This window comes from Pempheris klunzingeri, chromosome 18 (genome assembly GCF_042242105.1).
Source record: "Pempheris klunzingeri isolate RE-2024b chromosome 18, fPemKlu1.hap1, whole genome shotgun sequence".
NCBI lineage: Eukaryota > Metazoa > Chordata > Actinopteri > Acropomatiformes > Pempheridae > Pempheris > Pempheris klunzingeri.
Window position 1 is genome coordinate 13,897,704 of NC_092029.1, and position 27,261 is coordinate 13,924,964.

The 27,261-nt window shown below is 42.0% G+C and overlaps 3 protein-coding genes across 3 annotated transcripts in view; all 3 read left to right on the forward strand.

The window, feature by feature from the left end:
• Window positions 1-21,735, forward strand: part of LOC139217654 (rho-associated protein kinase 2-like) — a 30,968-nt gene extending 9,233 nt beyond the window's left edge. The window contains exons 7-34 of the mRNA XM_070849041.1: window positions 73-211; window positions 2,159-2,250; window positions 4,700-4,859; window positions 5,808-5,904; window positions 6,036-6,115; window positions 6,759-6,807; window positions 6,913-7,048; window positions 7,333-7,424; window positions 7,698-7,944; window positions 9,176-9,282; window positions 9,403-9,562; window positions 9,978-10,138; window positions 10,559-10,743; window positions 10,934-11,003; window positions 11,209-11,312; window positions 11,679-11,865; window positions 12,659-12,752; window positions 13,059-13,153; window positions 13,454-13,642; window positions 14,255-14,423; window positions 14,684-14,905; window positions 15,477-15,544; window positions 15,663-15,751; window positions 16,777-16,855; window positions 16,990-17,257; window positions 18,127-18,406; window positions 20,101-20,230; window positions 21,042-21,735. Of these exons, the coding sequence (XP_070705142.1) occupies window positions 73-211; window positions 2,159-2,250; window positions 4,700-4,859; window positions 5,808-5,904; window positions 6,036-6,115; window positions 6,759-6,807; window positions 6,913-7,048; window positions 7,333-7,424; window positions 7,698-7,944; window positions 9,176-9,282; window positions 9,403-9,562; window positions 9,978-10,138; window positions 10,559-10,743; window positions 10,934-11,003; window positions 11,209-11,312; window positions 11,679-11,865; window positions 12,659-12,752; window positions 13,059-13,153; window positions 13,454-13,642; window positions 14,255-14,423; window positions 14,684-14,905; window positions 15,477-15,544; window positions 15,663-15,751; window positions 16,777-16,855; window positions 16,990-17,257; window positions 18,127-18,406; window positions 20,101-20,194 (3,713 nt within the window). The 3' untranslated portion in view covers window positions 20,195-20,230; window positions 21,042-21,735. The remainder of the gene's footprint in view (window positions 1-72; window positions 212-2,158; window positions 2,251-4,699; window positions 4,860-5,807; window positions 5,905-6,035; window positions 6,116-6,758; window positions 6,808-6,912; window positions 7,049-7,332; window positions 7,425-7,697; window positions 7,945-9,175; window positions 9,283-9,402; window positions 9,563-9,977; window positions 10,139-10,558; window positions 10,744-10,933; window positions 11,004-11,208; window positions 11,313-11,678; window positions 11,866-12,658; window positions 12,753-13,058; window positions 13,154-13,453; window positions 13,643-14,254; window positions 14,424-14,683; window positions 14,906-15,476; window positions 15,545-15,662; window positions 15,752-16,776; window positions 16,856-16,989; window positions 17,258-18,126; window positions 18,407-20,100; window positions 20,231-21,041) is intronic.
• A 1,843-nt stretch (window positions 21,736-23,578) lies between these two features.
• LOC139218164 (leucine-rich alpha-2-glycoprotein-like) lies at window positions 23,579-24,990 on the forward strand. The gene is made up of 2 exons (XM_070849722.1): window positions 23,579-23,650; window positions 23,844-24,990. The coding sequence occupies exon 2, from the start codon at window positions 23,846-23,848 to the stop codon at window positions 24,842-24,844; it is 999 nt and encodes a 332-aa protein (XP_070705823.1). The 5' UTR covers window positions 23,579-23,650; window positions 23,844-23,845; the 3' UTR covers window positions 24,845-24,990.
• Window positions 24,991-25,820: 830 nt separating this feature from the next.
• Window positions 25,821-26,998, forward strand: LOC139218179 (phospholipase A2 inhibitor beta-like). Its single transcript, XM_070849736.1, has one exon. The coding sequence runs from the start codon at window positions 25,828-25,830 to the stop codon at window positions 26,830-26,832; it is 1,005 nt and encodes a 334-aa protein (XP_070705837.1). The 5' UTR covers window positions 25,821-25,827; the 3' UTR covers window positions 26,833-26,998.
• The last annotated feature ends 263 nt before the right edge of the window (window positions 26,999-27,261 follow it).

A 27,261-nucleotide genomic window follows, 5' to 3' on the forward strand; every position in this document is an offset into this window, starting at 1 on the left:
TAGTTTGCAGTTAAAGTCTCAAGCATTTCTATCTTAAATATCAATCATTGTACAAGACTGCTTATTCTGCAGGTGAAACTCCCTTCTATGCCGAGTCCCTGGTTGGAACATATGGGAAGATCATGAACCACAAGAACACACTCATCTTCCCAGATGATGTAGAGATGTCTCAGGATGCCAAAGACCTCATCTGTGCCTTTCTAGCTGACAGGTTCGCACTTGGAACTCATAAAAAAACATTTTTGCTTTGTGCATTAACAAGAATTCAGACTATTCAAACTATTTAGACTATGTCACAACACCAGGCTCCCTGTCATCATGTGACCACAGTTGTATACTTAGATTTTCCGTTTCTACTCTACATCACAGGAAGACCCAACTCAGATTTGTACTTTGTGGCAACAAGTCCAATGAAAAGACCAAAACCAAGAATGTTACACCAACAACTTCCCCGACGTGTCTGGGGCTCTCTGTCCCAATCGTATTGGTTCCTATTTACAATGTAACTCTTTTAAAACGGGTCACAATTATATAGTTTCACTTTTCAAAAAGGTGAAAGATCTAAAATAATAGCTGGGCACTTTTGTTTTTAGCTAATGTTTTCAAACGGGAGCAAAATGTGTATTTGTTGGGGACTATTTTTACCCGCGGACTGATACACATTTGATGTGCTAGTGAGTATTTACAGTTTGCGAAATTGATTCAAAATAAACTACAGTGCCCAGTGTTCAGTGCAACGAAAGAGCATCTCGGGCAGTGCGATGGTGTAGCTCACTGATGTATTTTGTTTGGATGATAATGGAGGTCTGTGGCACAGAGGAATAACTTATATTACTTTGGCTACACAGACAACACTTGATGGAAGGGTCACTTCATTCTACGTGTTGATCTTTTCATTGACAAAAAGAAAAATATGAAACTTTCCTGTAATAGAACCAATACTCTGCCTTCAACTATTTGGCTGAAAATGACATCAGTGACTCCAAACCTTCATACACAGTACTGCTGATCCTATTAATGGTACCATTTTTATATGTGGATCAACATATTATTTGTATTAAAGGCAAAAGTTACATGACTGTGTGAGTGTGGGTCATGTAGCCAACTTGGTAAGTGGCTCAGCCCCCTGGAAGAAACCACTTCCTGTTTACATTAGTAACCCCGCCCCTGAGAGGGCTCAAACACAGGCCCTTTCTGCTTCAATACAGAGCAGCCTTTCATTTTTCCTCACTCAGTTTATTTACCTTCTCACTCACTATTCTCTCACCACAGACAGAATCTCACATGTGTACGGCTGCTTAGACACACGCCCACACACATGCATATCTTGAGCACTGACCAGTGCATTCATTTACCACTTAACCCACATGCTGTCTCTGTCGCCTCTTCTTGCTGAATCATTCGTGTGAGCATTACCATCTTTTCCTTTTGGATATTTTTTTCTACCTCTTTCCGTCTTCTCACTATACATTTTTTTTAATTTTCTTCGTCTAACTTTTCTTGGTGCCACTTTCCATATCTCCATCCTCTCCTTTCTGTTGTAACTTTCCTCTTTGCACTCCTGCATTGAGACACAGCCTGTTTTACGCCTGGCTTGGTTGCATGTCAGATTTTTTTTTTTGTTGTTGTTGCGGGGGTTTAAAAACTCTCCCTCCTCTCTTTCTTCCTCCCCGCCCCTGCCCTCTCTTCCTCTTGGCTGGGTCTGGAATGTCCCACACGTGGCAAGCCCAAACTGCCGCACCCCTCCAGCCCTGTACCCAGCGGTGGAGGAGGGAGGAAAGGGGGACGGGAAAGTGAGAGAAAGAGTGTGTGTGGAGTTTTAAATTGAGAGAGGAGAAAGAGGGAAGGCGGCAGCAGCCTTAGCAGTTGTGTTTGAGTTGTTGATGTTGCCTCCTGCAGTCTGATCCTGCAGTCTTCACTCCTTCTCTCCTCCTGGATCTATATTATCTGTCTGGTTAGAGGCGGTGCCGGTGTCCACCAGTGGTCATGCGGCTCTCCAGGCTGGTCAGTGTGGTCAGCGCCTAGTGGTCACTCCACTAGCTGTGTGTTTGGGATGACATGTTGATGACGATGGTGGGTGGAGGGGGCGAGCGGGGTGTGTTTTGTGTTGAAGATGAGGAGGCTCTGCTTACAGCCTTGCTCCTGTCGCTGTGTGCAGGAAAGTTCGTCTGGGCCGCACCGGAGTGGATGAGATCAAATGCCACCCTTTCTTCAAGAACGAAAATTGGACCTTTGACAACATCCGAGAGAGTAAGTCTGTACATGTGCATGGTTGCGAGTCTTTTGAGTTTCTTAAATCCCCACAGTGCAGGTGCAGATTTCCTCTTTTCCATCCCAGCTAATGTGTTCTTATTCTATTTTTCTTTGTCATTCCTTTGTTATTGCTTATGCGTCTTATCATCTCCAGCCCATTCCTCTGCAGGTCTGTTTCTCCTCAGCCTTAGTTCATGGTCTATTTCCATCTCCTGAGCCATTAAGCCTGCATGTATGGTACACATGCTCTCCATATGCTGCTCATATATTACATTATATGAGTGGATGCTGTGCAGAGTGCATGATGCAGGAAATGTGAAGGATAACCAGCTGCATGTGGATGTCACTCCAAAAAGAATGGATCAGAGGGAATTGAAAAGAGTTTTAAGAGTTTTAACGCAGATTTAATTAAGTTTGGAAGTTAAGAGCAGACAGTTTAATCTGAGAAAAGTCACGACCCTACATTTTACATTGGCTTAAACATGGCATGCTGGGTCTGCACCACCCGTATAGGCAGTACACACACACACACTGATGGGGCTGAAAGGCTCTTTTAATCACAATCTCAATCAGGACAGGTTTTGTTAAATGGTGTGTAGAAGCACAACTTTCAGTCCAATATGTGAACTTCTAGTGACATAAAGTCCTGTTACTATTATCATTATTATTATCATTATCATTATTATTATTATTATTATTATGTATTAGCTAAATACACAACTTAAAAGAATAGTAAGTAATATGTAATAGGTGGAGTTGTTACTTTACTTTGTTATGTTATCCCTTGGTAAATTAGCTAAAATAATCAAATCACGCACAGCCATATTTAAAAAAATGATCCCAGGTTTATTAAAAGGGAAATACAAAAAGATTTAAAAAGCCAAAAGAACTTGAACACTGTTACAACAGCTATAAATATATACATTAACTGATGATATTAACAAAAAGATGGTGCAAAAGCTCCCACTTCCCTAATGTGAATGTACATTGAATTGATCATTACAAACATGTCATGGTTTAATCTGCCATTATACAGCTGTATCAGCTTAAGCAGCTCTTAGGAAGGAAGGGAATAAGGAAAGGGATATATTAGGAATATGAACAGGATCTCTGTGTCTGTGTAGAATTACATGCGTGCTCTTTCAGCTTGCCCCTCCATCTCTCTGCTTCACCTGGCTCCGATTAACACAACAGACAGAACTTCTGACTGAACTTCAGGCTGCCGGGCAGTCTGGAGCACAAAACCACTACTGTGCCACTGCTGCGCTGCTCAGCTCTCTTCATGTTTGCATGTCCTGTCACACACACACACACACACACTCAAAACATGACGCTTCTCTTTTTCTGGCATCCCACAGAGCTGCATGAACCTCCCAGCCCTCTGTGCCTGTTTAAGGGTGATTTTACTCCCTGCTGTGTGTGGCTGTGACTCAGGAGGATTAGTCTCCATGAAGGATTCTCCCTGTTGTCTTCATGTTTATCCGGCTTATTAAGCGTTGGGGTGATTTAGGGAAAATAATTCAGCACCATGGATGGATGGATGGATGGATGGATGGATGGATGGATGGATGCACCCCCCGTAGCAGCAGGCGGGGCAGGCTGTGCGGCCTGTGTGGACTGGTCTAATGAGAGGGGCGCCCCAGTTTGGAGGGTTGCTCCCGCTCTCTCACTCTCACTGTGGCCACGGCTGCCTGTCATTAGCCGCCCGCTATCAGAGTGCATTCTGGGAAGTCGTGCCACAAGGGCCTCCATGGAGTGGCCCGTGTCTCTTTCTGTCTCACCACATTTTGCCTTTTTTTTTTCCCTGCCTCTTCTTTTTTATTTCCCCTCATTTGTTTCATTCCTGTGCTTGATCTCTCTCTGTATTTTCTCCACCATCTTTGAGTCACATTTGTCACGCTGAGGGTTGTGTCTTGACCCAACAGTAATGAGCTCTTTGCACTGGTCTGAGGAACTCGATCCATAATGGCTGCTTTTTCTCCTCTCTCAATTACTAACTATTTATAGGCTAAAGGACTAGCTTAGTTTTATCTGATTGGCCCTTTGACACATTTTTGTCTGCCTGTTGTGCAGACGTTTAAAGCACGCCTGCTCCTGTGAGAAGAGAGCAGGCGTTTAGGCTTCGTTGGTGAAAGGCACTGTGTGTGGGGCACAAAGCGAGCACTGTACGGGAAAAGGAGTGGTGTCAGCCTCACGCCAACCTGCAGGAAGCTTACTCCTTCTGCAAGCAGTGCCAAAGTTGGCATAGAGTTTCCTCCTGAAAAAATGTTAATAGTCTCTTGAAAGTGTACTTTAAATTTAAATACCTGTAGCACCAGGTTTTAATCTGTTATAGCCTCAGTTTATGTAAGACACCATCGCTTTCTTTTCTCAACCCCTCCTGGTTTGCACCTCCTCCTCTCCCCCCTTTTTGCTCCGTGACACTCTCTCTGCTTCTGTCTTCCAGCTGTGGCTCCAGTTGTGCCAGAGCTGAATGGTGACATAGACACCAGTAACTTTGACGACATAGAGGATGATAAAAGAGATGCTGAGACCTTCCCTCCACCCAGAGCCTTTGTGGGCAACCAGCTACCATTTGTCGGTTTCACTTACTTCAAGGAGGACCAGTAAGTCTTTTATTCTGGCATTTTTTTGAGTCTCTGCTATTATGCATAAACATTTTGCCTGGATTAGTGTTTATTTTTGTTAATGTACTTTTGTTAATGATATTGGGATTTTATGCAGAGAACAAAATGTAGCTGTCACGTATGGCAATTTTTACAAGGGCCTCTAGACTTAGGAAACAGGTTTAAGCACAGCGCTGTGCCTAAAATGCAAGTGGTAAAAAGAGACAGCTTCACACCCGTACCTTTTAATACAGTCTTACACCAGTCAGACACTGTATGCCTGTTCGAGCTTCACACTGCTGCCTTGTTCTGACAGCCTTTTTAAATGCCCTCCTTGCTTACGATGAAGTCTAGTTATGGAAGCTCTGGTCTCGATAGGTAGGAGAAGTAGTAATAATACACCTGTGTGTTGGATTTGTGATTCTATACTGCTTTAATGTTTTAACTTCAAGGTATGTTTTTACTTTTTAGGCTTAAATTCATGAAGCTGGGTCAAAGAAATGCCATTTAAGGCAGTGAATGACTCAGTCGAGAGCACAAGTGTGTACGGCTAGTGGTGAAAACAGCTGAAATTCCTTATGATACATTAATATGGCATAGGTACTAAAAAGCATGGCAACCTTTTGCCTTTACTGACGGTCTCAACTTTGTATTTTAGGATATACTATTTCTGAAATGATCCTCATTTATTAGTAGTATGTGTGGATGCATTTCCATTTTTAAAAATGAACACCATTCAAGAACAGTTGACACTAAAGGGGACAGCTGGTCTTAAAATGATTGTAAACTGGCTTCAAATTCCCTTCCCATTAAGCAACCATGTGGCAGAGTCATGTAATGGACAGTAGTAGTGGACAGTGTTGGATGTAACCAGGGCTGAAAAACCACCCCAGGTACATTCAGTCCCAGACATTCATGGCTCTCCTCCGTCCCTCCTTTCTTTCTCAGGCTGCTGAAGGGAAGCAACAACAGCTCTGTGGAGGATTCAGAGGACATTAAGGAAAACTGTGAGGACAAGGAGTATTGTTCAGACAGTGAGAAAGAGGTAGGGGCTTTTGTGTGTATGGTCTTAATATTATGCCAACAGAGGAGAGATAATAGACATAAATGAAAGATGGAAATGGACATTAGATGATAGTGTTTTTCTTCTGGTCATCTGTCTGTCTGAATAAGCAGCTGCAGAAAAAGCTTCATCAGCTGGAGGGGCACCTCGACCATGAGATGCAGGCCAAAGATGAGCTGGAGCACAAGTGCAAGTACGACTGGACAAACAACACACACATTAACACACAGGACTTAGTGTAGTGAGTTTATTTTTACTGGTTCTAACATTACAAATGTGTCACTATTAACTGTGCACACTGAGAACTTTTGTTCTCTTTTCATTCAAACATCCAGTTTAGGCAATAAATCACTTTGGGTTGAAGGGTCCTAATTTTACCACAAGAATGTCGTGAAATAAATACATAATTATCCAGTTGTTATCTAACATCTTAAAGCTTGTGCATGTAGCATGTTAATGTTAATCACTACAACATTAATTTTGAGACACTGACATAATTAGATTTAAGTAAAACAGGCCATCATTGAGAATATTGGCAATTGGGCTGTGTGCCATTTGTTGGCTGAGACAGGAAATTGGTTTGATTGGTTTAGACAACAGCATAGGCGAGTTTCCAATCATGGTAAATGTTTCCAGCGTGTTCCATTAGCAGAGAAAAAGAATGGGTGTTGATCGGGTCGTTTGTATGTCAACAATAGTCCATTATTCATGTTGATGCAAACAAAGAGAAACGTCTACCTGTAGTGATCTTATCTTATTATAACAGACCAAAAGGCCGCTGCTTCTGATTCAGTGATTTGCAGAAAGAAGTAATAAAACCATTCTTTTTCCCGCAGAAATGCCACCAACCGTTTAGACAAGCTGGTCAAGGAATTGGACAAGGAGGTAAGGATGGATGGATGGATGGACACCATCGCAGCCATCATGCACCTGATATGACAAATGAGAGTTCATTCAGCTCACCGTGCTGCTGATTTCCCCTCTGATTAGATGAGTAGCAGGCAGAAAGTGGAGGCATCGCTGAGGCAGCTGGAGAGAGAGCGAGCTCTGCTGCAGCACCAGAGCGCCGAGAACCTGCGCAAGGTGGAGATTGAAGCTGACAGGAAACGCAGCCTGGAGAACGAATGTGAGCAATTATCCAGTCTAGATTCTTGGATTGAAATTCTTGAACACTAACTCTTGAGCTCTTGTGTTATTTTATTGTACGCAGAGAAATGAGCCCAGTCAGACTACAGTATGTTTATGCAGGTCTTTGAGTTGTTCTCATTTTCATATATTTCACTTGCAAAATTGGCCTATATACTGTATGGCTCTATATGCTGGCTAGCAGTGGGTGGACTGTGGTATTTTCAGGGTCCTAAAAATATGTTATATGAAGCACTGCATTAACTTGTTGTTTTGATTTACAAGTGAACAACCTGAGGGACCAGCTAGAGGATCTTAGGAAGAGGAACCAGAATTCCCAGATCTCCAATGAGAAGAACATCCAGCTGCAGAGACAAGTGAGGGGGAGCTTTTTAGCCTCACCTAAAATAGCTTTATTTATAGTTTTGTCTGTCTTCTGTTGATAATTTTTCAAAATATGTCACTGTTTCATGAGTGTTTGTACTTATGTAAATCAAACATGCTAATGTTATAATCCATATTCAAGCAAGCAAATGCTGTTTTCATTATTCTTCTGCTTTCCACTCATTAAATCCCTTTAATTTTGCTGCTGCACTGACCCACTTTAGCCTGCAGGGAACAGTTTCATCCTGCCTGTTTCTCATCTGTAGCTCGAAGAGGCCAACGCCGTGCTTCAGGCCGAGCAGGAGGCGGCAGCGCGGCTGAAGAAGAGTCAGGCAGAGGCGCAGAAACAGGCCCAGAGCCTGGAGGTCAGCCTCAGGGAGATGCAGGAAAAGTGCAGCCAGCTGGAAAACAGCAAGATGGAGCTGGAGAAGCAGCTGATGGGGCTGCAGGCCGAGCTGGAGGAGGAGAGAAGAGATCGCAACCTCGGGACAGAAACTATTTCTGACCTACAGGGTGAGAGGAGGCTGTCTGTTTAACCCTGACATCTGTATTGAAAGTATTGAAATACACCGAAAAAGTGACGCTATGTAGCTTTTGAGAGAAGAACTGTTTCCCTTTTTGTTTTTACAAATGAAAAGTAGAATTTATAAGCAATGAAACATGCTGTTACACACAGACATTTTGTTGCTACAGCTTTACTTGGTGTGGTATGGCCAGTAGTTTGTGGTGGCTAATGTTAGCAGATTATATTGAAACATTGCTGCATAGCAGACAATAAAAAAGTCACATTTCTGGCTTTATGACTTTTCTGCCCTTGCATTACTGTTACAGCAGCTTAGCATTTTAGCTAAATGCTAAATATTGTACCATAACTGTCGGTTGTAACCAACCACAGTGGGTGTTGTTCACAAAAAATTACATAGTCTTACTTTAATAGTCTGTTTATACACATCGCCAGCACACAGTGTTTGGTAATAATCAATAAGCATAAGAAGAATGCTGTTAAAATGTGGCTGTTACATTTTACTACAATTAGCAACCAGCCAAGCATTATTTACAAGCTTTTATATTCTATACTTTAACGAGTCTATTAAAGTGTTACAAGGTTAGCAAAGTTAGAATTTACCATTCGAATAGGTTCATTAGCTGCAGGTAATCAAACTGTGATATTCATGGGCTCATTAAAACATCTCCTCGGTAGCAGGAAAAAGCTATTACACAACTCGGAGCTGGAGGCTGGACGGGGGTATTAGATGTGAATCGGTTTTTTGGACCAGGCCTTGGGAAACATCAGATCATAGGTGGAAACATCTGTTCAAAAGGCTGAGAGTGAAGCAAGAGGCTTTGAAAGCCAAAGCCGGACTAGAGCCAGCACCTCTTGTGAGACGCTGTTTGGAAACTTAGACGTGCTCAGTCCATGCAGAGGGGCCAGTCACTGAGGTCAGAGGAGACGTATCGAAACAACAGTGTCGCCTGTTTGCTGCGATGCCTCGTGCTTCTTTTTCCTCTCCATGAGGGTGGAGTTAGGTTAAGGGAAAATAAACACGAGGTGTGGTGTTTTTCATATATTGGAAACTGAACACGTGCAGGAGCATTACGTACTGTCTCACCTAAGATCGTGTCCATTTGAAACTCAGGTGAATTTTCCTCTAGTTCTACTACAGGAAAACAGGAAACAGGAAACATGTCCTACTATACTCTTTCTAGAATTCTCCTTCACTCTATTCTCGTTACACCACCTCAGGACGTATCTCTGGCCTGGATGAAGAGGTGAAAGAAATGAAGTCCTCTCTCTCCAAGGTCCAGACTGAAAAGAAGCAGCTGCAGGAGAAGCTCAGTGATCTCGAGAAGGTTGTTTGTCATTTCTGATTGCTAATTTCCATCGTGAATTGAGAGTTCAAGCCAGAGATCATGTCGACATCTCGTGAAATGTTGGCTGTTGGAAACCCAATGTCCCCTTTGACTCTTTAGGAGAAGAGCAACCAAGAGATCGACTTGACGTTCAAGCTGAAGTCTCTCCAGCAGAGTCTGGAGCAGGAGGAGGCAGAACACAAGGCCACCAAAGCCAAACTGGCAGATAAAAGCGAGATCTACCAGTCCATCGAGGAGGCAAAGTCTGAGGCGCTAAAAGGTGAGCAAGTGAGAGGACAAAAGGGTGAAAGATGATTGCAGGTTGGATTAAAGTATCAGATAATACACACAAAAGAGTGCAAGTATTACCGGTCATCAGAGTCAGTTATTCAGTTATTCAGAAAGGATGAAGAAGAAATGATGCATCACTTAGAGAGAAAAAAAGGCTGATTGATGGGGCAGACCTTGGGCCAACTGCATTTGCAAATAATTCTGTTTGTGTTCAGCGATTTGACAGAAAGCTATAACAGTCTGGCTGTCAGAAAAACCACTTTGCTCTGCGTGTCCTTCAGACACCTGGACATTTATCTTGTCCTTCAAGCAAGTTAAAGCGGAGGCAAGAATTGTTTTGTCAATACTGAGTGCAGCTTAGATTACCCTCCTGATGGCTTTCCTGGCTGTTCTGTTTGGTCCAGAGATGGAGTGCACCCTGAAGGAGGAGCACAGCTTGAAGCTGCAGGTGGAGGGACAGCTTCTGCAGCTGGAGAAGGACCACTCCATGCTGGACTGTGACTACAAGCAGGCGCAGCACAAACTGGAAGAGCTGCAGTCACAAAAGGAGAAGCTTAATGAAGAGGTCTGTCTGAGTCCTTATGAAAGCAAAGCTCGATTGCCAGTAGCAAGCACCTCGCAATCAGTACCCATGTCTATGACCTGGATTGCACTGCAAACTTCAGCATTCATCAGTACCAATTTTTAACTTATATTTAATTGTTTTACTTAACTCTTATCAAATTGAAATGCCAAACATTTTCTCTATTGAATTTTTCTCTATTGAATTCCCAGTCAGTTTTTTGAACAGATGTTCAGGCAAAATAAGCAACAAGAAGATGACACCCTGCTCTCTTAGTCATCCTTTTTAGTATCAGTAAAACTAAACATCAGTTGCAGCCTTAACTTTTTGTTCTGTTCCCCAAAACTGTCAATTACTACCACTGAGAATCCTTGTGTTTTTGTGTGTGTGTGTTTTTGTGTGTGTGTGTGTGTGTTTGTGCAGGTGAAGAACCTGAAACTGCGTCTGGAGCAGGAGATTCACAAGCGGAGTCTGAGCCAGAGCGATCTGAAGATGCAGAACCAGCAGGTGTCGGTGCTCCGCTCTTCAGAGAAACAGCTCAAACAGGAGCTCAACCACCTGCTGGACATGAAGCAGGTCCTGGAGAGACAGAACCAGGAGCTACGCAGGTCAAACACACACACACACACATAATAACATAATAACATAATGAGCGCAATGCAGCTGAGTTTGGTGTAATACTGTTGGCAAATTGTTATGGAGAATCTCATCCATCATTTTTGGTTTGAGGAAAGTGTTTTGGCTCTGGTTGTTGTTTGGTCAGCAGTGATGATTGACAGATTGTTGGTCGTGTTCCAGGGAGAAGCAGGAGGCGAGTGGCCAGCTGAAGGAACTGAAGGACCAACTGGAGGCAGAGCAGTATTTCACAGTAATTCTAACTATTTTCCTTCTTTGGTGCACCTTGTCTAGAAACAAGTGACAGCCAAATATTTGAAACCCAGCATCACATAATATTGTCAGACGAGCAGAAACTCTAAATCGATCCTCAAAGTGAGGCTTGAATGGGGTGATATGACCTCCATCCCAGATCTGTGGTATGAAATTAATCGAACCTCAAACTGTCCTCCTCCAAGACTCTTTACAAGACGCAGATCCGCGAGCTGAAGGACGAGTGTGATGAGAAGAATAAGCTGTGCAAAGAGGCGCAGCAAAGACTGGCAGAATATCAGGAGGAGAGGTAACTGTGGATTGCTGGTTTGTCCTGTCAAAGTTTATCTGTTTTCGTAAGAATTCCAGATTAGTGCTATTTGCCTTCTGTGAATTCATCTCATAGCTGAAAAGGCGGACTTGACCTTTTAACTGAATGAGTGCAGTTAAACCAGATCAGCAGTAAAAGATTACTGTTTACAAGTAGTTTAAATGTGATGAAAATGCTTTAAAATCGTGCATTGGCAAAAAGGTCATATAAATGTTAATGTATGTTCACACAGTGTGTCTCTGCCTGGCATGGTAACAGCAGGCGTTTTTCTAGTTCAGAGATGTACCCAGTTCTAGCATTTTAATAATATGGTAATAACAGTTGCTTTCCCTCTTCTCTCCGCAGGGATTCTTTAACAGCCCAGCTGGAAGTCAGCCTGACCAAGGCGGACTCTGAGCAGCTGGCTCGCTCCATCGCTGAGGAGCAGTACTCCGACCTGGAGAAGGAGAAGATCATGAAAGAGCTGGAGATCAAAGACATGATGGCGAGACACAAACAGGAGCTCAGCGACAAGGAGGCCACCATCAGCTCGGTGAGACCATTTTTATTTGATTACATCCAGGAGGTGGGTTAAAATTCTAACGTACTGCCATGTTTTTAGCCACAGTGAAAGACTTTTTGTGGGACATTTTACATTCCTGTAACAAATATAAACTGTTGTCACTCCTGACCATTGATTTCATAACCTGCCAGCTATAATAAGGAGCCCTTAAGAATTTTCTTGAAAATAAATAAATTAAAGTTTTTGACGCATTGTTTGCGTCCTTGAAGTTTAAAAAACATGTTGAATGCTTTTCCTTCATCATAAAACATTTGAAAAGCTGATTCTTTTATTTATATTATTTTGGAACCTGTATTGCATTTTTTTACATTGATATTTGCTAGCTCTTTCTTTTCTGTGTTTTGTTGGCATGTTGTTACCTTTCTCTGCACGTTAGCGCCACCAACTGTTGATCAGTGGAACAGCCTGAAACTGGCATCAGGGAGAAGATAGCAATGAATTGGGGCGCCACACATAAAAACATGGATCCATAGTGCTACTAGTGGTTAACAGCTAGTCTTGACTAGTCTTCAGCTAGTTAACTTGAACTTGATTAGATAGCCAGATTAAAACTGAGGATCAGCAACCATTGCAGTAAATTACAGTAGTTTGAATCACACAGTGTAAAAACAGCAAAATGCACAGATTAACTTCTGTTTTCAAATGTGCTGTATGAATTAAATTTGCCACTGTATAAATGGATGAGACTCACCTCTACCCCCCCCCCCCCACACACACACACACACACACACACACACACACACACACACACACACACACACAGCTGGAGGAGTCCAATCGCACTCTGACGGTGGATGTGGCCAACCTGGCCAATGAGAAAGAGGAGCTCAACAACCACCTGAAAGAATTTCAGCAACGTGAGTGTCATTTTGAGTTTAATGAGCACCACGAAGAGAAGAGAAGACATTTTCTACAGGACTGACATTTCCCTCAGTGTTGGAAAATGTGTTAAAAAGCTGTCCTCCATATCCAGATGATTAATGCGGAGAAGGCTGTAAAAATGTCATGAAAGTAGCCATTAATCTCTCCATCAGGTTCTGTAGAACGGCTGAACGTTGATCTTAAAACTCTCTTTGTAAGCTATGGATTACTTCTATAACACTTGTGTCAAGTAAAATTGTATATGAATTCTGAATTAATGTCCCTCTCTGCTATTTATACAGAGCACCAGAAAGCAAAGGAGCAGGAGAAGCAGATGAACTCGGTCAAAGTGTCTTTTGAAAGGCAGCTGCAGAATGAAAGGACGCTAAAAATTCAGGTGTGTGTCTGGGCGCCTACACACGTCTGGAAAGCCTAGAATATTTTCTATACTTAATACTTTTAGTTTTTTTTGTGCAGACGACTGTTATGTCACATCATTTGTTGTTAAGAATAATGTTCTGCTGCAGGCTTGTGTTGAACTCTGGGCAAAATTGCTGAGATCTGCCACGAGTTTTAAAAAATATGTCTCGCAGCAGCATTGATATTCCTGCAGGCTTCTCTGCGTATTTGCTGAATTCAGGTTTCTCAGAAATAGATAAATAGCTGTAAAGCTGCGTTTGCGGTGCTTTGCTCTCAGGCCATCAACAAGCTGGCTGAGGTGATGAACAGGAGGGAGACGGTGCGGGGAGGCCACCGCAGCACCGGCACCGAGGTGCACAGGAAGGAGAAGGAGAACAGGAAGCTGCAGCTGGAGCTGAGAACAGAGAAGGAGAAACTCAACAGCACCATCATCAAATACCAGAGAGAGATGACGGAGATGCAGGCGGTCAGTGCACCAACACACACCAGCACACCAACAGATGGCATAATGTGAATATATGTACTGTGTTTCTGTGCGATACCGATGATCTGTATTACTGATTCAAGTCCTGACTATAATAACGAGATCCAGATGGAGGCTTTAAATGACGGTATCTGTGTGGAATTAATACGCTTGTTCATCAATAGTTCTTCCCAGCGAGTCATCAATCAGTTTTACCGGACCTGAGATCATATTTAAAGCTGCTCCAGACAAAAATTGATTTAGATAACACACCTAGACATTTTTGGAAAATCTAACCTCTGGCACGGGACAGTAGCAGGGATAAGTTACAATAAGTTACAATAAAAACCCTAAAAATACCCATGACTATGAAGATAAGAGCAACAATAAAAAAGCAATAAAAAAAATCATAAAATTCCTCTAAAATAACAGTAATTTAAAATGGGTACGGTCTGTGTTAAAGAGATAAAGGATTTAGAGTATCAATGTTATGTTCAGCACATTAAATTGTGTACAGACAACCCTTTTTTTGCTTTATGATTGTGCTGATCATAACTGCAAAAAATAGAGATACCTTGAACTGTAACTAACAGCCTGTTAATGTCTCTTATTCAGCTGATAGCAGAGGAGAACCAGGTGCGCCTGGAGCTTCAGATGGCGTTGGACAGCAAAGACAGCGACATCGAGCAGCTTCGTTGCCAGCTCACCTCCCTCAGCGTTCACTCTCTGGACTCCACCAGCATCAGCAGCGGCAACGACCTGGACGTGGGTGAAGGATACCCAGGTAGACAAAGGAGACTTCCTTTCGCACTCGTCATCCTATAATTTGGCACCAGTATGCAGAATCAGACACGCAAAGCCAGTTCTAAGTACGCCTCTGCATGTAGATTCTGCATCTGTCTCCCTGCAGTCTCTTCTCGCTGGTTCCTTTGTTTTCACTCTGAATCTCTTTGTCTTCCAGGCCAGTTGTTTTTGACCTTTTCCTCTTTATGCTTCTTCCTTTTTTCACTTCACCTCAACTTCTCTCTTCGGCGTCCGGTGCAGTGCGCATTACTCACTCCCACACCTCAGAATCAATGTCCTTCACCTACCAGCGCACGCACAAATCTGTCTGCATCGACACCCGGCCCAACCTTCACTCGGCTCGCACTCTCTTTGACTCTGACTCTGACTCTGAGGATGAAGAAGAAGGTGACAGGAGGGTGGAGCAGGGCCACCGTCCCCTGGCCCTCACCTACGAACAGCCCCCAGAGGCTGAACCTGCAGGTGACCCTGTGTGGCAGTTCAAACCTGGGATGGCGATGAAAATTGACTTAAAAATGATTTATAACATTTATCCATCAAAATATTTCTCATGTTTTTAAAATTCGTGGTAAGTGCTTTGTCCCTAGAATAATTGAATTGAGAAGGAAACATCCTCAGCCCTGGTACAGCTCTGCAAGGTTTCAGCTAATCCTTCTACTCTGTTGACTCTGATCTGCTGTGCTCTAATCCTTTTTAATGTTCACTGGACACATGAATACTCACAGCTTGATGCCTTCCTGCTTTGTTCAAATTTATTCCGCTGCAGAAGATGTGAGCAAACATTTTTCCAAGACTGAAATTCATGTGCAAAGTCTTTCCTAAGCTAAAAATAAAAAGCTTCTTACTTGGTGTAATTTTCCTGTCACATTTTGTGCTGGAGATTCCTTTTAATCCTTATAGTTCCCACTGACTGTATTTTCAAGGAAAAGGCCACGGAAATTTCAAAATGTCAAGGTGTTCTTTTAAGTGACTCACATGATTAAAGGCTCCTCTTTGTGTTGACATCTTCCTGTTTTTTTTCTCCAAAAATTAGACTCCAGGCTGGAGGGCTGGATTTCTCTTCCTACCAAGAACACAAAGCGGTTTGGCTGGGACAAAAAGGTAACACATCCACCATTATTTCTCATATCTACAGATTTGTTTTCTTAGTAACTGCCATTACCGTTGAGTCACTTCCTCCTTTAACCTTTATGGCCCTCATTTTGCCTTTCTTTTACAGTACGTAGTCGTCAGCAGTAAGAAGATCCTGTTCTACAACAGCGACGTGGACCGAGAGCAGGCCAACCCCTTCATGACCCTGGATATCGAGTGAGTCATGTCAGGGCTGCTAACTCTCACGCATTGACCGTGAGACGCACACAACTAACACTTTTCACACGCTCTCTCATGCCACACATCAATTTTCTCAATATAAATGTATAATGTGTCAGTTATAATATGTATAAAATGACCTCTGACAAAATCTGTAAGAAAAATATGATACATCCAAACAGAACTCTTTCTCTCTCTTCTATCACCAGGCCGGCTTTCTAGTTTAATAAAATCTAGTTACTTTGTCTCCCAGACAAAATTATCCCACAGGTTCCTCTGTCTTCGAGCAATGTATTTCTCTCCTTGGTGTATTTTCATAGAATGTTCCTGTTTGTAAATGGAGCCAGATCAACCCTAGATACTCGTGAGACTACCATTTTTCAATGCCCCCTTCCCCTCTTTCATCCCAATTTCACATTTCGGCTGCAAAATCCCTCCATAAATTCACTAGATTGCAGGAAAACTGTCTGGAATTAACAGTTTTCGGGTAGGTTTGGCAAGTATGTTGAGTAACCATGCTTACTCATCATTGACTGTGATTATTGGCTTGGCATTTAATTGATGAATTCTTTAAAATTGCGAATTTGGCTGTTTTTTAAAATTAAGAATTACTATGGGTTGAGGAGTGACGACCCCGACCCTGCGGTGGGTAATGTCACATTTCCATCCAAGGAGCCACTGCAGCTACTGTGGCTGAAAACAGAAATAAGGCAGAATAAAAACTAGAAACAAAAGACACATTTTAAAACGGCAGTTAAAAACAATGACTGGATAAAGATTAGCAGAATAAAGGATGAGGATAGATTATATAACAAAAGCATGCTTTAAAAGAGGAAACTGATCTTGTCTTGCCGCTGCTGTATATTATGATATTTTGCAGCCCATAACTGATATTTTCTTTGAGCCGATGCGTTTTTAAGGCAATCTAGTTCAGATACAAAAGGTTAAATCGCTATACTCAAAGTAATAATTACACTAATTATTCCGAGTCACCACTTAACTCGTCCATCTCTCTCCTACAGTAAGCTGTTTCACGTCCGACCTGTCACTCACACTGACGTGTATCGAGCAGATGCCAAAGAAATTCCACGGATATTTCAGGTGATGAGCCAGGATTCTCCCTGTTGCCTGGTCTTTCTGGCCCCTCTTCCACCTTTCACAGACTGTCAGTGTAAATCAGATACGGCGTCCTTAATTTAACCGTCTGCTTCAATAAATCTTTTTTCTTTCCTCAGATCCTGTATGCCAACGAAGGCGAGATTAAACGCGACCAGGAGGTTGTAGTGGAGCCCACGGCGTACGGTGATCGTTCCTCCTACATCAGCCACAAGGGCCACGAGTTCATCCTCACTCTCTACCACTTCCCCTCCAGCTGTGAGGCCTGCACTCGGCCGCTGTGGCACGTTTTCAAGCCCCCGCCGGCCCTCGAGTGCCGCCGCTGCCACACCAAGTGCCACAAAGACCATCTGGACAAAAAGGAGGAAGTTATTGTGCCCTGCAAGGGTCAGTGTGCTCAGCCAAGAGTTCATATAGAGGTTTAGTTGTGCCAAGATCTCTTCAGCATTAAGATGGAGTGTGTATGTTTGAGGCCACACGTCTGATAAGAACACATCCAAACTGCAGTTAGCCAAGCAAAGCTGTCAAAATACAAAATGCAGTGAAATTACAGAATAAGAACACCTCCACAATTGTACCCATTTCATACAATAACATTTTTATTAGATTTATATTGAGAGGTGCAACTAGCATTTATTTTATTACCAATTAATCTATATTTTTTTTCTGATTGATCAGTTGGGTTATAATATGCCAGGAAGTAGGAAAAACACGTGACGATTTCCCAGAGCCCCAAGGTCAAAGCAATTTCTTGGAAAAAGGAGAAAGTTGTCACATTTTAGAAGCTTTTAGAAGCCAAAAAACAATTATATTGTTTGTCACAATGTTTCCACTTAATTCTCTTTTGATCGAATAATGAATAAATAGTTTCAGCTCTGTATATATTATATATTAATGTTTGATTATAAGCTGAATGGCCCAAAAATACCAATCTTTCTACATTGAAGCAAATAACTTATTGATATATTCTCTTTTGTGGAACTTATATAATTTCTTTCTCCTTTGCTATTGAGTAAACTTCAGACTTCAGACTAAAAAGTAACTAGGAACATTTTTAAATTTCATTGCAATCTAATACACAGTGTACACCTTGAAATTTCACCATATCATTTAATCCAAATACAAAGAAATAAAGATGTCTCAGCAAAAAACTAACTTTAGAGAAAAATGTCTCTTAAAGCTACGGAACTATCTTTTATTATCTTTTGTTGTCTTTACCCTGTTTCTAATCTATTTTAAATCTCTTTCTTTAACAGTGAACTATGACATGTCCACTGCCAAAGAGCTGCTTCTGCTGACCAACTCTCAGCAGGAGCAGCAGCGCTGGGTCAGCCACCTCCTCAAACGCATCCCGAGGAAACACCCACCATTGAGTTCTTCCTCTGCAGCACCAAGCAGCCCTCCTGAGGCAACGTCACGCTCCTCTCCACGAGACTCCCCGCGACCCTCACCCAGAGGTTCGCCTCATATGTCGACCCACCGCGGAGCCATCAAGATCCAGCCCAGCAGACAGCAGCAGGCATCGGGGAAGCCCAGGTGAGGATGGGGAAGATTTTACTGGATACTGGGCTTATTTTTCACTTCTGTTAAAGTTTGATTCTGTAGAATTTTTTTATGTTTACACACAATTAGAGAATCTTGTTCTCAAGGTCAAACTCACTGTGGCTGATATGTAGGGCTCATAAACAAAATAGTGTATACACATCCCAATATTATGTCGTGTGTGTTGGCAATAAGACAAAAGCACACTAAGAAGATGCTACCAACAAAAACATTTAGTAAGTGTCCAGGCAACTTTTCTCTTGACATATATTATACATATATTTTATCTATATATATATATACAATATATCAAATCTCCAGAAATATGTCCGTCTTTGTTTTGATTGTATAAGGCCGACTGACAATCGGATACAAGACATCGACAATTCTTATATTTGGGATAAAATATTATTTTAAAAATACCATCTACAGCACAAATGGTACTTCTAAAGCCATTTACTCAGGGACTCTGGTGCTGATCAGCTGCTCATTTGTGTTTTTTCCCAGCTTTTCTTTTCTTTTTCCCATTTTCTCTTTGTGTTGGACTTTTCTAAGCTTGCCAGTGCCACAGACCAACTTAATTTACTGTGAACTGTAGTGATCAGTGTCCTGCTTCAGTTGGAAACATAACATTTTGGATGAATTTAGGACAAAAAAAAGATCATGGTGAAAATGTTCAAATCTGATCTCACAAAATATCTATGTATTTTTAGTTCAGTTTAACCAGTTACAATAAAAACAACAAGCCTTTTAGTGTCTTTGCTGATGATTCTCAGACCTGTACAGCTGAAAGGTGCCTAAAGCTTTGGCTAACACAGGACGTCTTGCTTTAAACAGGATTCCTAAATCATTTGCATGTGCATCACGCTGTATGCAGCATTTAAGGGATACTTTGCTGATTTCCGACCAGCTTTTGTATCATCACAGTGTGGGTAGTATATGCAAATCAACAATGGTTAAATTACTTTCTTGTTAATTCCACCGAGAGCTCCCCACAGGTCCCAGCTGTCGGTGTCCACCGGGTGATGAGTCTTTCCGGCTCTATCTCTGTTGTTTGATTGAATAACTGACTTAACATTAAAATCATTGCTGTTATTTTAGTGTTAAGTTAGTCATTGAGTCGAACAACAGCTCTGTTTTGCGTCAACTGGTGTACTCAAAGAGTGCTGACACGAAGCTGGCTGAAAATCGGCAAAGTGTCCCTTTAATGCTCCAACATGGCATCTCGCACAGCATCAATAGCCACCTAATTGAGTAGGAAATGGTACCAAACCGTTATGGGAGCCACTAACTGTATTTGCCCAGTTTTCTGTGATTGATTAAGACACTCGGCTGTTAGTTTGCTCTCAGCCACAACCTAACTGGCTCTCATCCCTCAGCACTGGCCCCATGCTCCGTATCATCCTCCACTGACCTTTGACCTCTCCACCTCTGACCTCACCATTTCTAACGTCTCTCATGCTGGGAGGCTGTAAGTAGCAGAGCTTGTTGCTTGCCCGTCTGCCTTCCTTACTGCTGTGCTGCTGTGTCCATTAACCATCCCCTCACCGTGTCAAGCAGCACTCACTCACTTAACACCTCACAGCTCTATACTGCCCCCTGGTGACCTGGGCATGTTTTGCCCCAGTAGTTTATGAAGCACTAAAAGGCTTTTGAGCCCTCGGTGAACCTCACACTTACCGTTTCAGATTGCTTGAGTTTGGCCTGAAAGACTGGACTTGGTCGTTGGATGGTGTCGATAATGATGATGATGATGATGATGATGATGATATATTCTTCTGAAGGAAGCAAAAGAAGGGGGACGGAGGGTAACTGCATGTATGTTTGCAGTTAGTAGGAGGCCTTCGTGTGGCCTGACGCATGTTTCTGTGTGATCTCTAAAGTGACAGCACAGTAAAAAAGGAAAACTCATGAAGTGTTTGAGCTTCATTGCTGTCACAAGAATAGTGTTACGGTTTGGGAAGTATGCTCGCTGCACAAACAGCAGACAGATATGGGAGTAGTCTAGAATTCAAATATTTAAGATTAAAGCGACTATTTGGCCGTTTTGGGAAATATACTTTTTCGCTTTCTTGCTCAGAACGAGATGAGGAGATCAATATCTTTAGCATATTAGTCCATTAGATATGAAGCTATAGCCAACAGAAGGTTAGCTTAGCATGAACAGGGTAAACAGCTAGCCTCACTTCATCAGAGGGTAACAATACCTAAGAATTATAATAATTATATAATATATATTAATTTTTTACCAACTTTACAGCTTGTTAGCTGGTAGGCGGATTTTGTTGACTTCAGACGGAGCCAGGCTAGCTGTTTCTCCCCTGCTTCCAGTCTTTTTGCTAAGCTAAGCTAACCATCTGCTAGCTGTAGCTGGAGTGTTCTCATCAAAGTCTTTGCAAGAAAGCGTGTAAGCAGATTTCCCAAAAATGCACTTTAATATTCAACTTTTTCTTGATATTATTCCCATATCTGTCTGCTGTTTATGCATTCTGCTCGTGCATTGTGTGGCTACCGGAGAGCTTTCTTGTGTAATATGTGTGGATTTTGTGTGGGTGTGCCTTTGAAGTCCAGCCATTCTGTTGGTAGCATCCCAGGTTTTTCACATCATTTTCTTTCTCTCTCTTCACAGTTAACCCTGGCTTATCAAAGATGTGTGTTTTCATCGTCGTGGATTAATGACCGCAGTCTGGACGCAGTGCCTACATGTGTTATTTCTTCAGGGAAGTAGAGTGGAGAAAAAAAAAAAAATGCTAATCATGAAACATTCACAGAAAGCTGGCTGTCGTCATGAGAACTGGGACTGTCTTTGTCATTTTAACAAGAGGAAAATGAGCAGTATTCATATTAGAGCGAGACTGCATGTATTAAAAAAAAAAAAAGTAAAAACCTCAGCTCAGCACTCGATGACTAAAACTGCCTTATTTTATAATCATGAGAAAAACATGGACATTTTATTCTGTCAGATGCAATGACTCACATGGCTTTGTGCTGGTGAGGTGTTGGGCATGTGTGTGAACATTTGTAAATAGGATGAATAGGTCTGTCTGTGGATTGTAACACAGAAAGCTTAGATCATAGTATATGATTGTTTTATTTTTGTGGATATGAGTCAGCAGCACATCATACGGTATATGCTTGTCCTGTAAATGAATGCCGTTTTACTGAATGGAAGATTTGACATCACTATGAGTCTTCATTTCTTGGACTTATTTCATTACACAAAGTAGATTCATTACAATATAAGACAGAATAATGTGAATTGAACAGAAACAATGTGTTTTCTTCTCGCCATTTCTGACAAATCCAAATAAATTCTGTTACTCTGATACGAAATAATTGATTTTTCATTCATTGTTTAAAATCCCATTTGTAGGATTTGTCTCAATATGTTGCCGTCACGGATTTGGGGTGATAAATGACGAAGTATGCAAAAAAAAAAAAAAGTATGGCTTACAGTTCAGAATTTCAAACAGTAGGCCTTGATGTCTTCTTTGAAATGTTGAAGTCTGAATTTCACACCAAAATCTGCCCCTCCAGCTTAATGTAGATTCTGCATCAGAAGCAGCAGACAGACAGACAGACACTGGATGAAATATGTTGAGGTAGAGCCAAGTCCAATGAGTTATTTTCTTACTTTTGAACATTTTGGGGAAAACTGGAGTTGGAATTTGATCTCTCCACCCACATCTCCTCAGGTTCCGCTGTACCTGAATTATCGGCATGGTATCGGTGAGCTATAATTCACAGTTGAGAATCATGAACTCAGTGTTTTAATTGTTGCAAAACACATTTATTTGCTGTCTTGGCAAGCGTTAGGTGAGAAGGTAAATATGACACTCTCATATCTGTCTGGTAAATATTATATGCATATATGAAAAAAGACAATGAGATTATTGTAGATTCACTGACTTCATAAATACAGAAAATCTTATGGGAACACTGAAGTGTTCATTTAGAGGTGTAACATCTGACTACAGTGTATTTTAAGGAGACTATTTGAACTATACCAGAATAGGCCTGTCTCTATCTTGCAAGTGCATGTGGAGTGAGTGGGCTTGACTGAAATAAATCTTTCAAAGGAGCCTAAAGCCAACTGGCACTCATCATACATAATGTAATGGTTCATCATGTTGCCCATCTGCTAAAATCGTATTTCATAGTGCAGGTCTGATCCATTCTCGCTATCAGCCGTGTGACTGTATGTTCTGGTTAAATTACCATGAAATCTGCTGTACCTGCCTGCTGTCACCTCAGGTGGCACGCAGCCCTCCACTGGTGTTTCTCCTCCTCCTCATGAAAAAAAAAACAAACCTTCATTCTTTTATCTTTAGTCTTTTCATTTGCATTTTTAAAAATGTAGTGGTATTAAGTACATGGTGGTGCAAAAATCAAAACGTGCATTTGTAACTCCGCATATTGCGACACTCTGGATCTGCCAAGAGGTGTTTTATCAAGAACATGGTGCACTAATGACTTACATTGTTTAACCTTTCCTCTGTCTCCACTGTTATTTACTAAGTCTTCTTAATTTCTTTAGTAAAGCAAACACTTCAGCCTTATGCACTTCACATGAGCAAAATGTAATAATATGACTTGTCTGGTCCAAAGTCATGGTGAAAAAAAGTTTTGATCATTGTGATAAAATTCCCTCTGCATGATTTGTTTTCCTCAGTTAGACACTTTTTATCTCCAGTTGTAAATAAGTACATTTGCTTAAGTGCTGCACTCATAATATAAGTAGAATTTTACGGCACATTGACTTTGAGTATTTCCATTCTATGCTGCTGTTTTCATCTACTTTAATTCACTGCCATACAAAACATGTGATTGGCTCATAAACTACAAACCATTATTATTGAGATGTTTTCACATCAAACAGTTTGTTTAAACTAGCTCCAACTTGACCAGCTACAACAGTAAAATGCTATTTCACTGTCAATACATAACCAATAGCAGTCCAATATAACACTCACAGGGGACATTATTTGCATAAAGAAGTTTATTCAATAAAGCAACATAAAACTTTCCAGTTCATGTACTTTCACTGCAGATAAGAGTCACGCAGTCTGTCGCAACCGCCTGTCCTTGACTGTGTAGTGACGGATCCTTGTTTACTCAACAAGTAATGATTAGATTGGGGGATTCTGCCCCCCAATTGACTCAGTAATTTGCAAGTGAACAGTGCTGAATCTGATAGAAGGAGCAGTCTGCTGATCCTCATCCAACTAAAGAACAACAGTAAGTTTTCATTTGTTTTTCATGTTACTCAACATCATGTGCATAAACTAGAAATTATGTGTGCTTTTATTTGCGTTTGCATGTTTTACAGTGGATATTTAAGTCCTTGTAAGTTTTCTGATGACTTCTCCTCCTCATTTTCAACTCTCTGTCCTCCCCATCTTGTCTGTCCCATCTCTGTCCTCCCCCCTAGTAATGAAGTCCTGGTGTGTCCTTGCTTTCCTCTGGCTGGCATATTTCTGCCCTGGCACTCAGTCCTGCCCAGTGCTTTGCAAGTGCTACCACAGAAGAGCTGAGGTGGTCTGTCATGAGGTTCTTCTGACAGAGTACCCCTCTGAGGGCCTCCCAAGCAACACCACCATGCTGACTTTCCAGTTCACCAACATCACCTCCATCTCCGAGCAGCATCTGAGCGCCACGCCCATGCTGCAAGAGCTCCACCTGTATGCCAACCACTTGCGGAGCCTTCCCTCTCATCTCCTCAGGGGCGTTCCTCAGCTCAGCACTTTAGATCTCACAGAGAACAAACTGTCCGAGCTGCCCGCGGATGTCTTCAGCCACGCTCCGCTGCGCAGCCTAGTGTTGAAGAATAATCTGATTGTAAAAGCTGATGCTGAGTGGCTTCCTGATAACAGCAGCCTCACCTGGCTGGACTTATCTGGGAATCATTTAACGAAGACCCCGACTGCTCTGCTTCAGAGGCTGCCTCACCTGGACAATCTGGACCTCTCCAACAACCGGCTGGAGAAGATCTCTGCGAATTCTTTCGACTCGCTGACCAAACTCGAGAGGCTAAACCTGCAACGCAACAAGTTAGACACCTTGGATGCATCTGTATTCCAGAGCACCCGTAACCTCACCTATCTGTTCCTCACTCGGAATAAGCTGAACAATCTCCCGCAAAACCTTTTTCAGGAGCTCACTCAGCTCAAACACCTGAGTCTGGATGACAACCAGCTGAGTCACATCCCTGCAGGTTTGCTGGACCCTCTGAAGTCCCTGGACGAGGAGGGCCTGGACCTGAGCGACAACCCCTGGCTGTGCGATAAGAATATGGAGTACCTCTGGAGGTGGCTGCAGAAGAACAAGAAGAAGGTCTTCCTCCCTGAAACCACCATATGCGCCAAACCGCAGCCTCTGGCGGGGCGCTCAGTGATGTCACTGACAGAGAGTGAATTAATCCTTCAGTCTTAACATTTTCCATCCTCACTCTGGTTATTATCTGATATGGTAATGCATCTAGCTCAGCTTGTCGTTGCTGTCTCATCTTTCAGTCTCTTGAGACATTCCTCTTTTGTCAGTGGGATGTGAACGTATAATTAAATGATATGAGCAATGACTGAATTTCTGTCTTTCCTTGCACTTTAATTGTAGATTAAACGTGCTTTGAAAGGAATAGTTTGAAATTTTGAGACATACACTTTGTTGCTTTGTTGTTGAGATTTGGCTAAAGCCTGGAGATGGTTAGTCTGTATGTTCTGAATGAGGAGAAATACACTGAGATGATTTCATGATTATGGAAATGGATTAAAGCATTATAACAAATTAAATATCTCATTCATTCAACTATTGAACATAAAGTTTGCACTGGGGGAAATGTAATGAGGTACATGTACTCAAGTAAGGTACTTTTTTGTCATTGTATGGTAGTTTACTTCTACTCTACTACAGTTTTAAGGGAAATATTGTAATTTTTACTATTTAACAGCTACGAGTTAAAGTTACGAGTTAATTCTCAGGCAATAATTTTCGACATTAAAACCTCATGAGGAGCTTAGAAAATATAATAAATGTTGCCACTGATTTACAAATGGCACTTGGAATACATATTATACATATTATAGCTCATAAAATCTTCTTGCAGGAATGAAAAAGTATTGATTTGTGTGTGTTAACCGCTGTTCTTTTAGAAAGTACAGAAAACCACTCACCAGCTGGTGAGCTGGTTTGTTTGCTTGGATTTGTTTGCCTCTTGCAACATTTTGTCCTGACTCATTGCTGGGAACAAATGTACTCCACATTGTATAAAACCACGTCCGTAATCAAAACCATGCGGAATTCAGCAGTGCCTTTCAGGTAGGATTCTGCTTTGATGATCACATTTTCACATTGTAGGTAGATTAGTCCATTTTCCTGTCTGTGTAATGTGTATGTTTCCTTTGTGCAGTGCTTTAAAGATGAATTTGTGGATACTGCTGGCTTTCACTGCAGTGGCTGAATGCCGTTACCAAAAAAGAGGCACCCACTCGTGCCCAGATCTCTGCTCTTGTTCCTCTCCACCTTCAGAGGTGGTGTGCAGCCAAAGCTCCCTTACACATTTCCCTGTAGATGGTTTACCCTCCAACACCAGTCTCCTCTCCATCCAATCCACCAACCTCAGCAGTATTACAGCCAGTCATTTGAGTGTCGTGCCCCTTTTAAACAACCTCCAGCTGTACCACAACCACCTGAAAAGCCTTCCCTCAGATCTGCTGAGGGACGTTCCTCACTTGAACACGTTAGATCTGACAGGAAATCAGCTGGTTCATCTCCTTCCAAACACGTTCAGCCACACCTCACTTCGGAGACTTGTGCTGAAGAATAATCTGATTGAAAAAGCAGATGCTGAATGGTTTCTTGGCAACAGTAGTCTGACCTGGCTGGATTTGTCTGGAAATCGTTTAACGGGTGTACCCGCTGCTCTGCTTCAGAAGCTGCCCAACTTGGAGAGTCTAGACTTGAGTGACAACAACCTGCAAGACCTTCAACCTGACGCCCTGAAGAACCTGCACCGCCTGGAGTCACTGAATCTCGCTGGTAACAAATTAAGCTCCCTGAAACCTACAATCTTTGCCCACAACCGGAAACTATCCCAACTCTTTTTACAGGAGAATCAGCTCCAGGACCTACCTGCGACCCTCCTCAAGGGTCTCCCACACGTTGAGCTTCTGCTGCTCAATCAGAATCAGCTACAGCATTTACTGTCAGGGATGCTGGATGACAGAAAATCTTCTTTCCAGATTATCTTAACAGCAAACCCCTGGGTGTGTGATGAGAAGATGGAGTATCTGTGGAAGTGGCTCACTATCCATCCACAGAATGTCATCTTTTTGGAGGAGGTGACATGTGCAGGACCAGAAGCTCTTAAACATCGACAAGTGATCTCTTTAACTGGCAGTGAGCTTGGACTTGACAAGATTTAAAAAACTAGTGATGAGGAGGTGGCAAAAAAAAGGTGGATATTTTGCATTTGCTCTCTGCTATTAACTAAAATGTTATGTCTAATTATAAATGATTGACACATAGTCCACTGTATGACAGGCTGAATAAAACTTTATGATTCATTCTTTTATGCTGCACTGCTTTCTTCTGATCTCCCCTTGATCTCTCCATTGTTTGGATATTGTCCAGCCCACTGGGTGGCGTAAGACACTTAATAAATCTGTTCAGCAATGAGCTGAACAGACAGTGCAGGTCATGTAAGAACCAATTTAGTCAGCAGATCCCTGCCAAAACTTCATGCTAATATATTCAGATGAAATAGATTTTTACAATCTGTGAGGCACATAAGAAGGTGAAGGTGAATGAGCATAATTCAACATTTTAAATGCTTTTATAAATTAATAGAACAG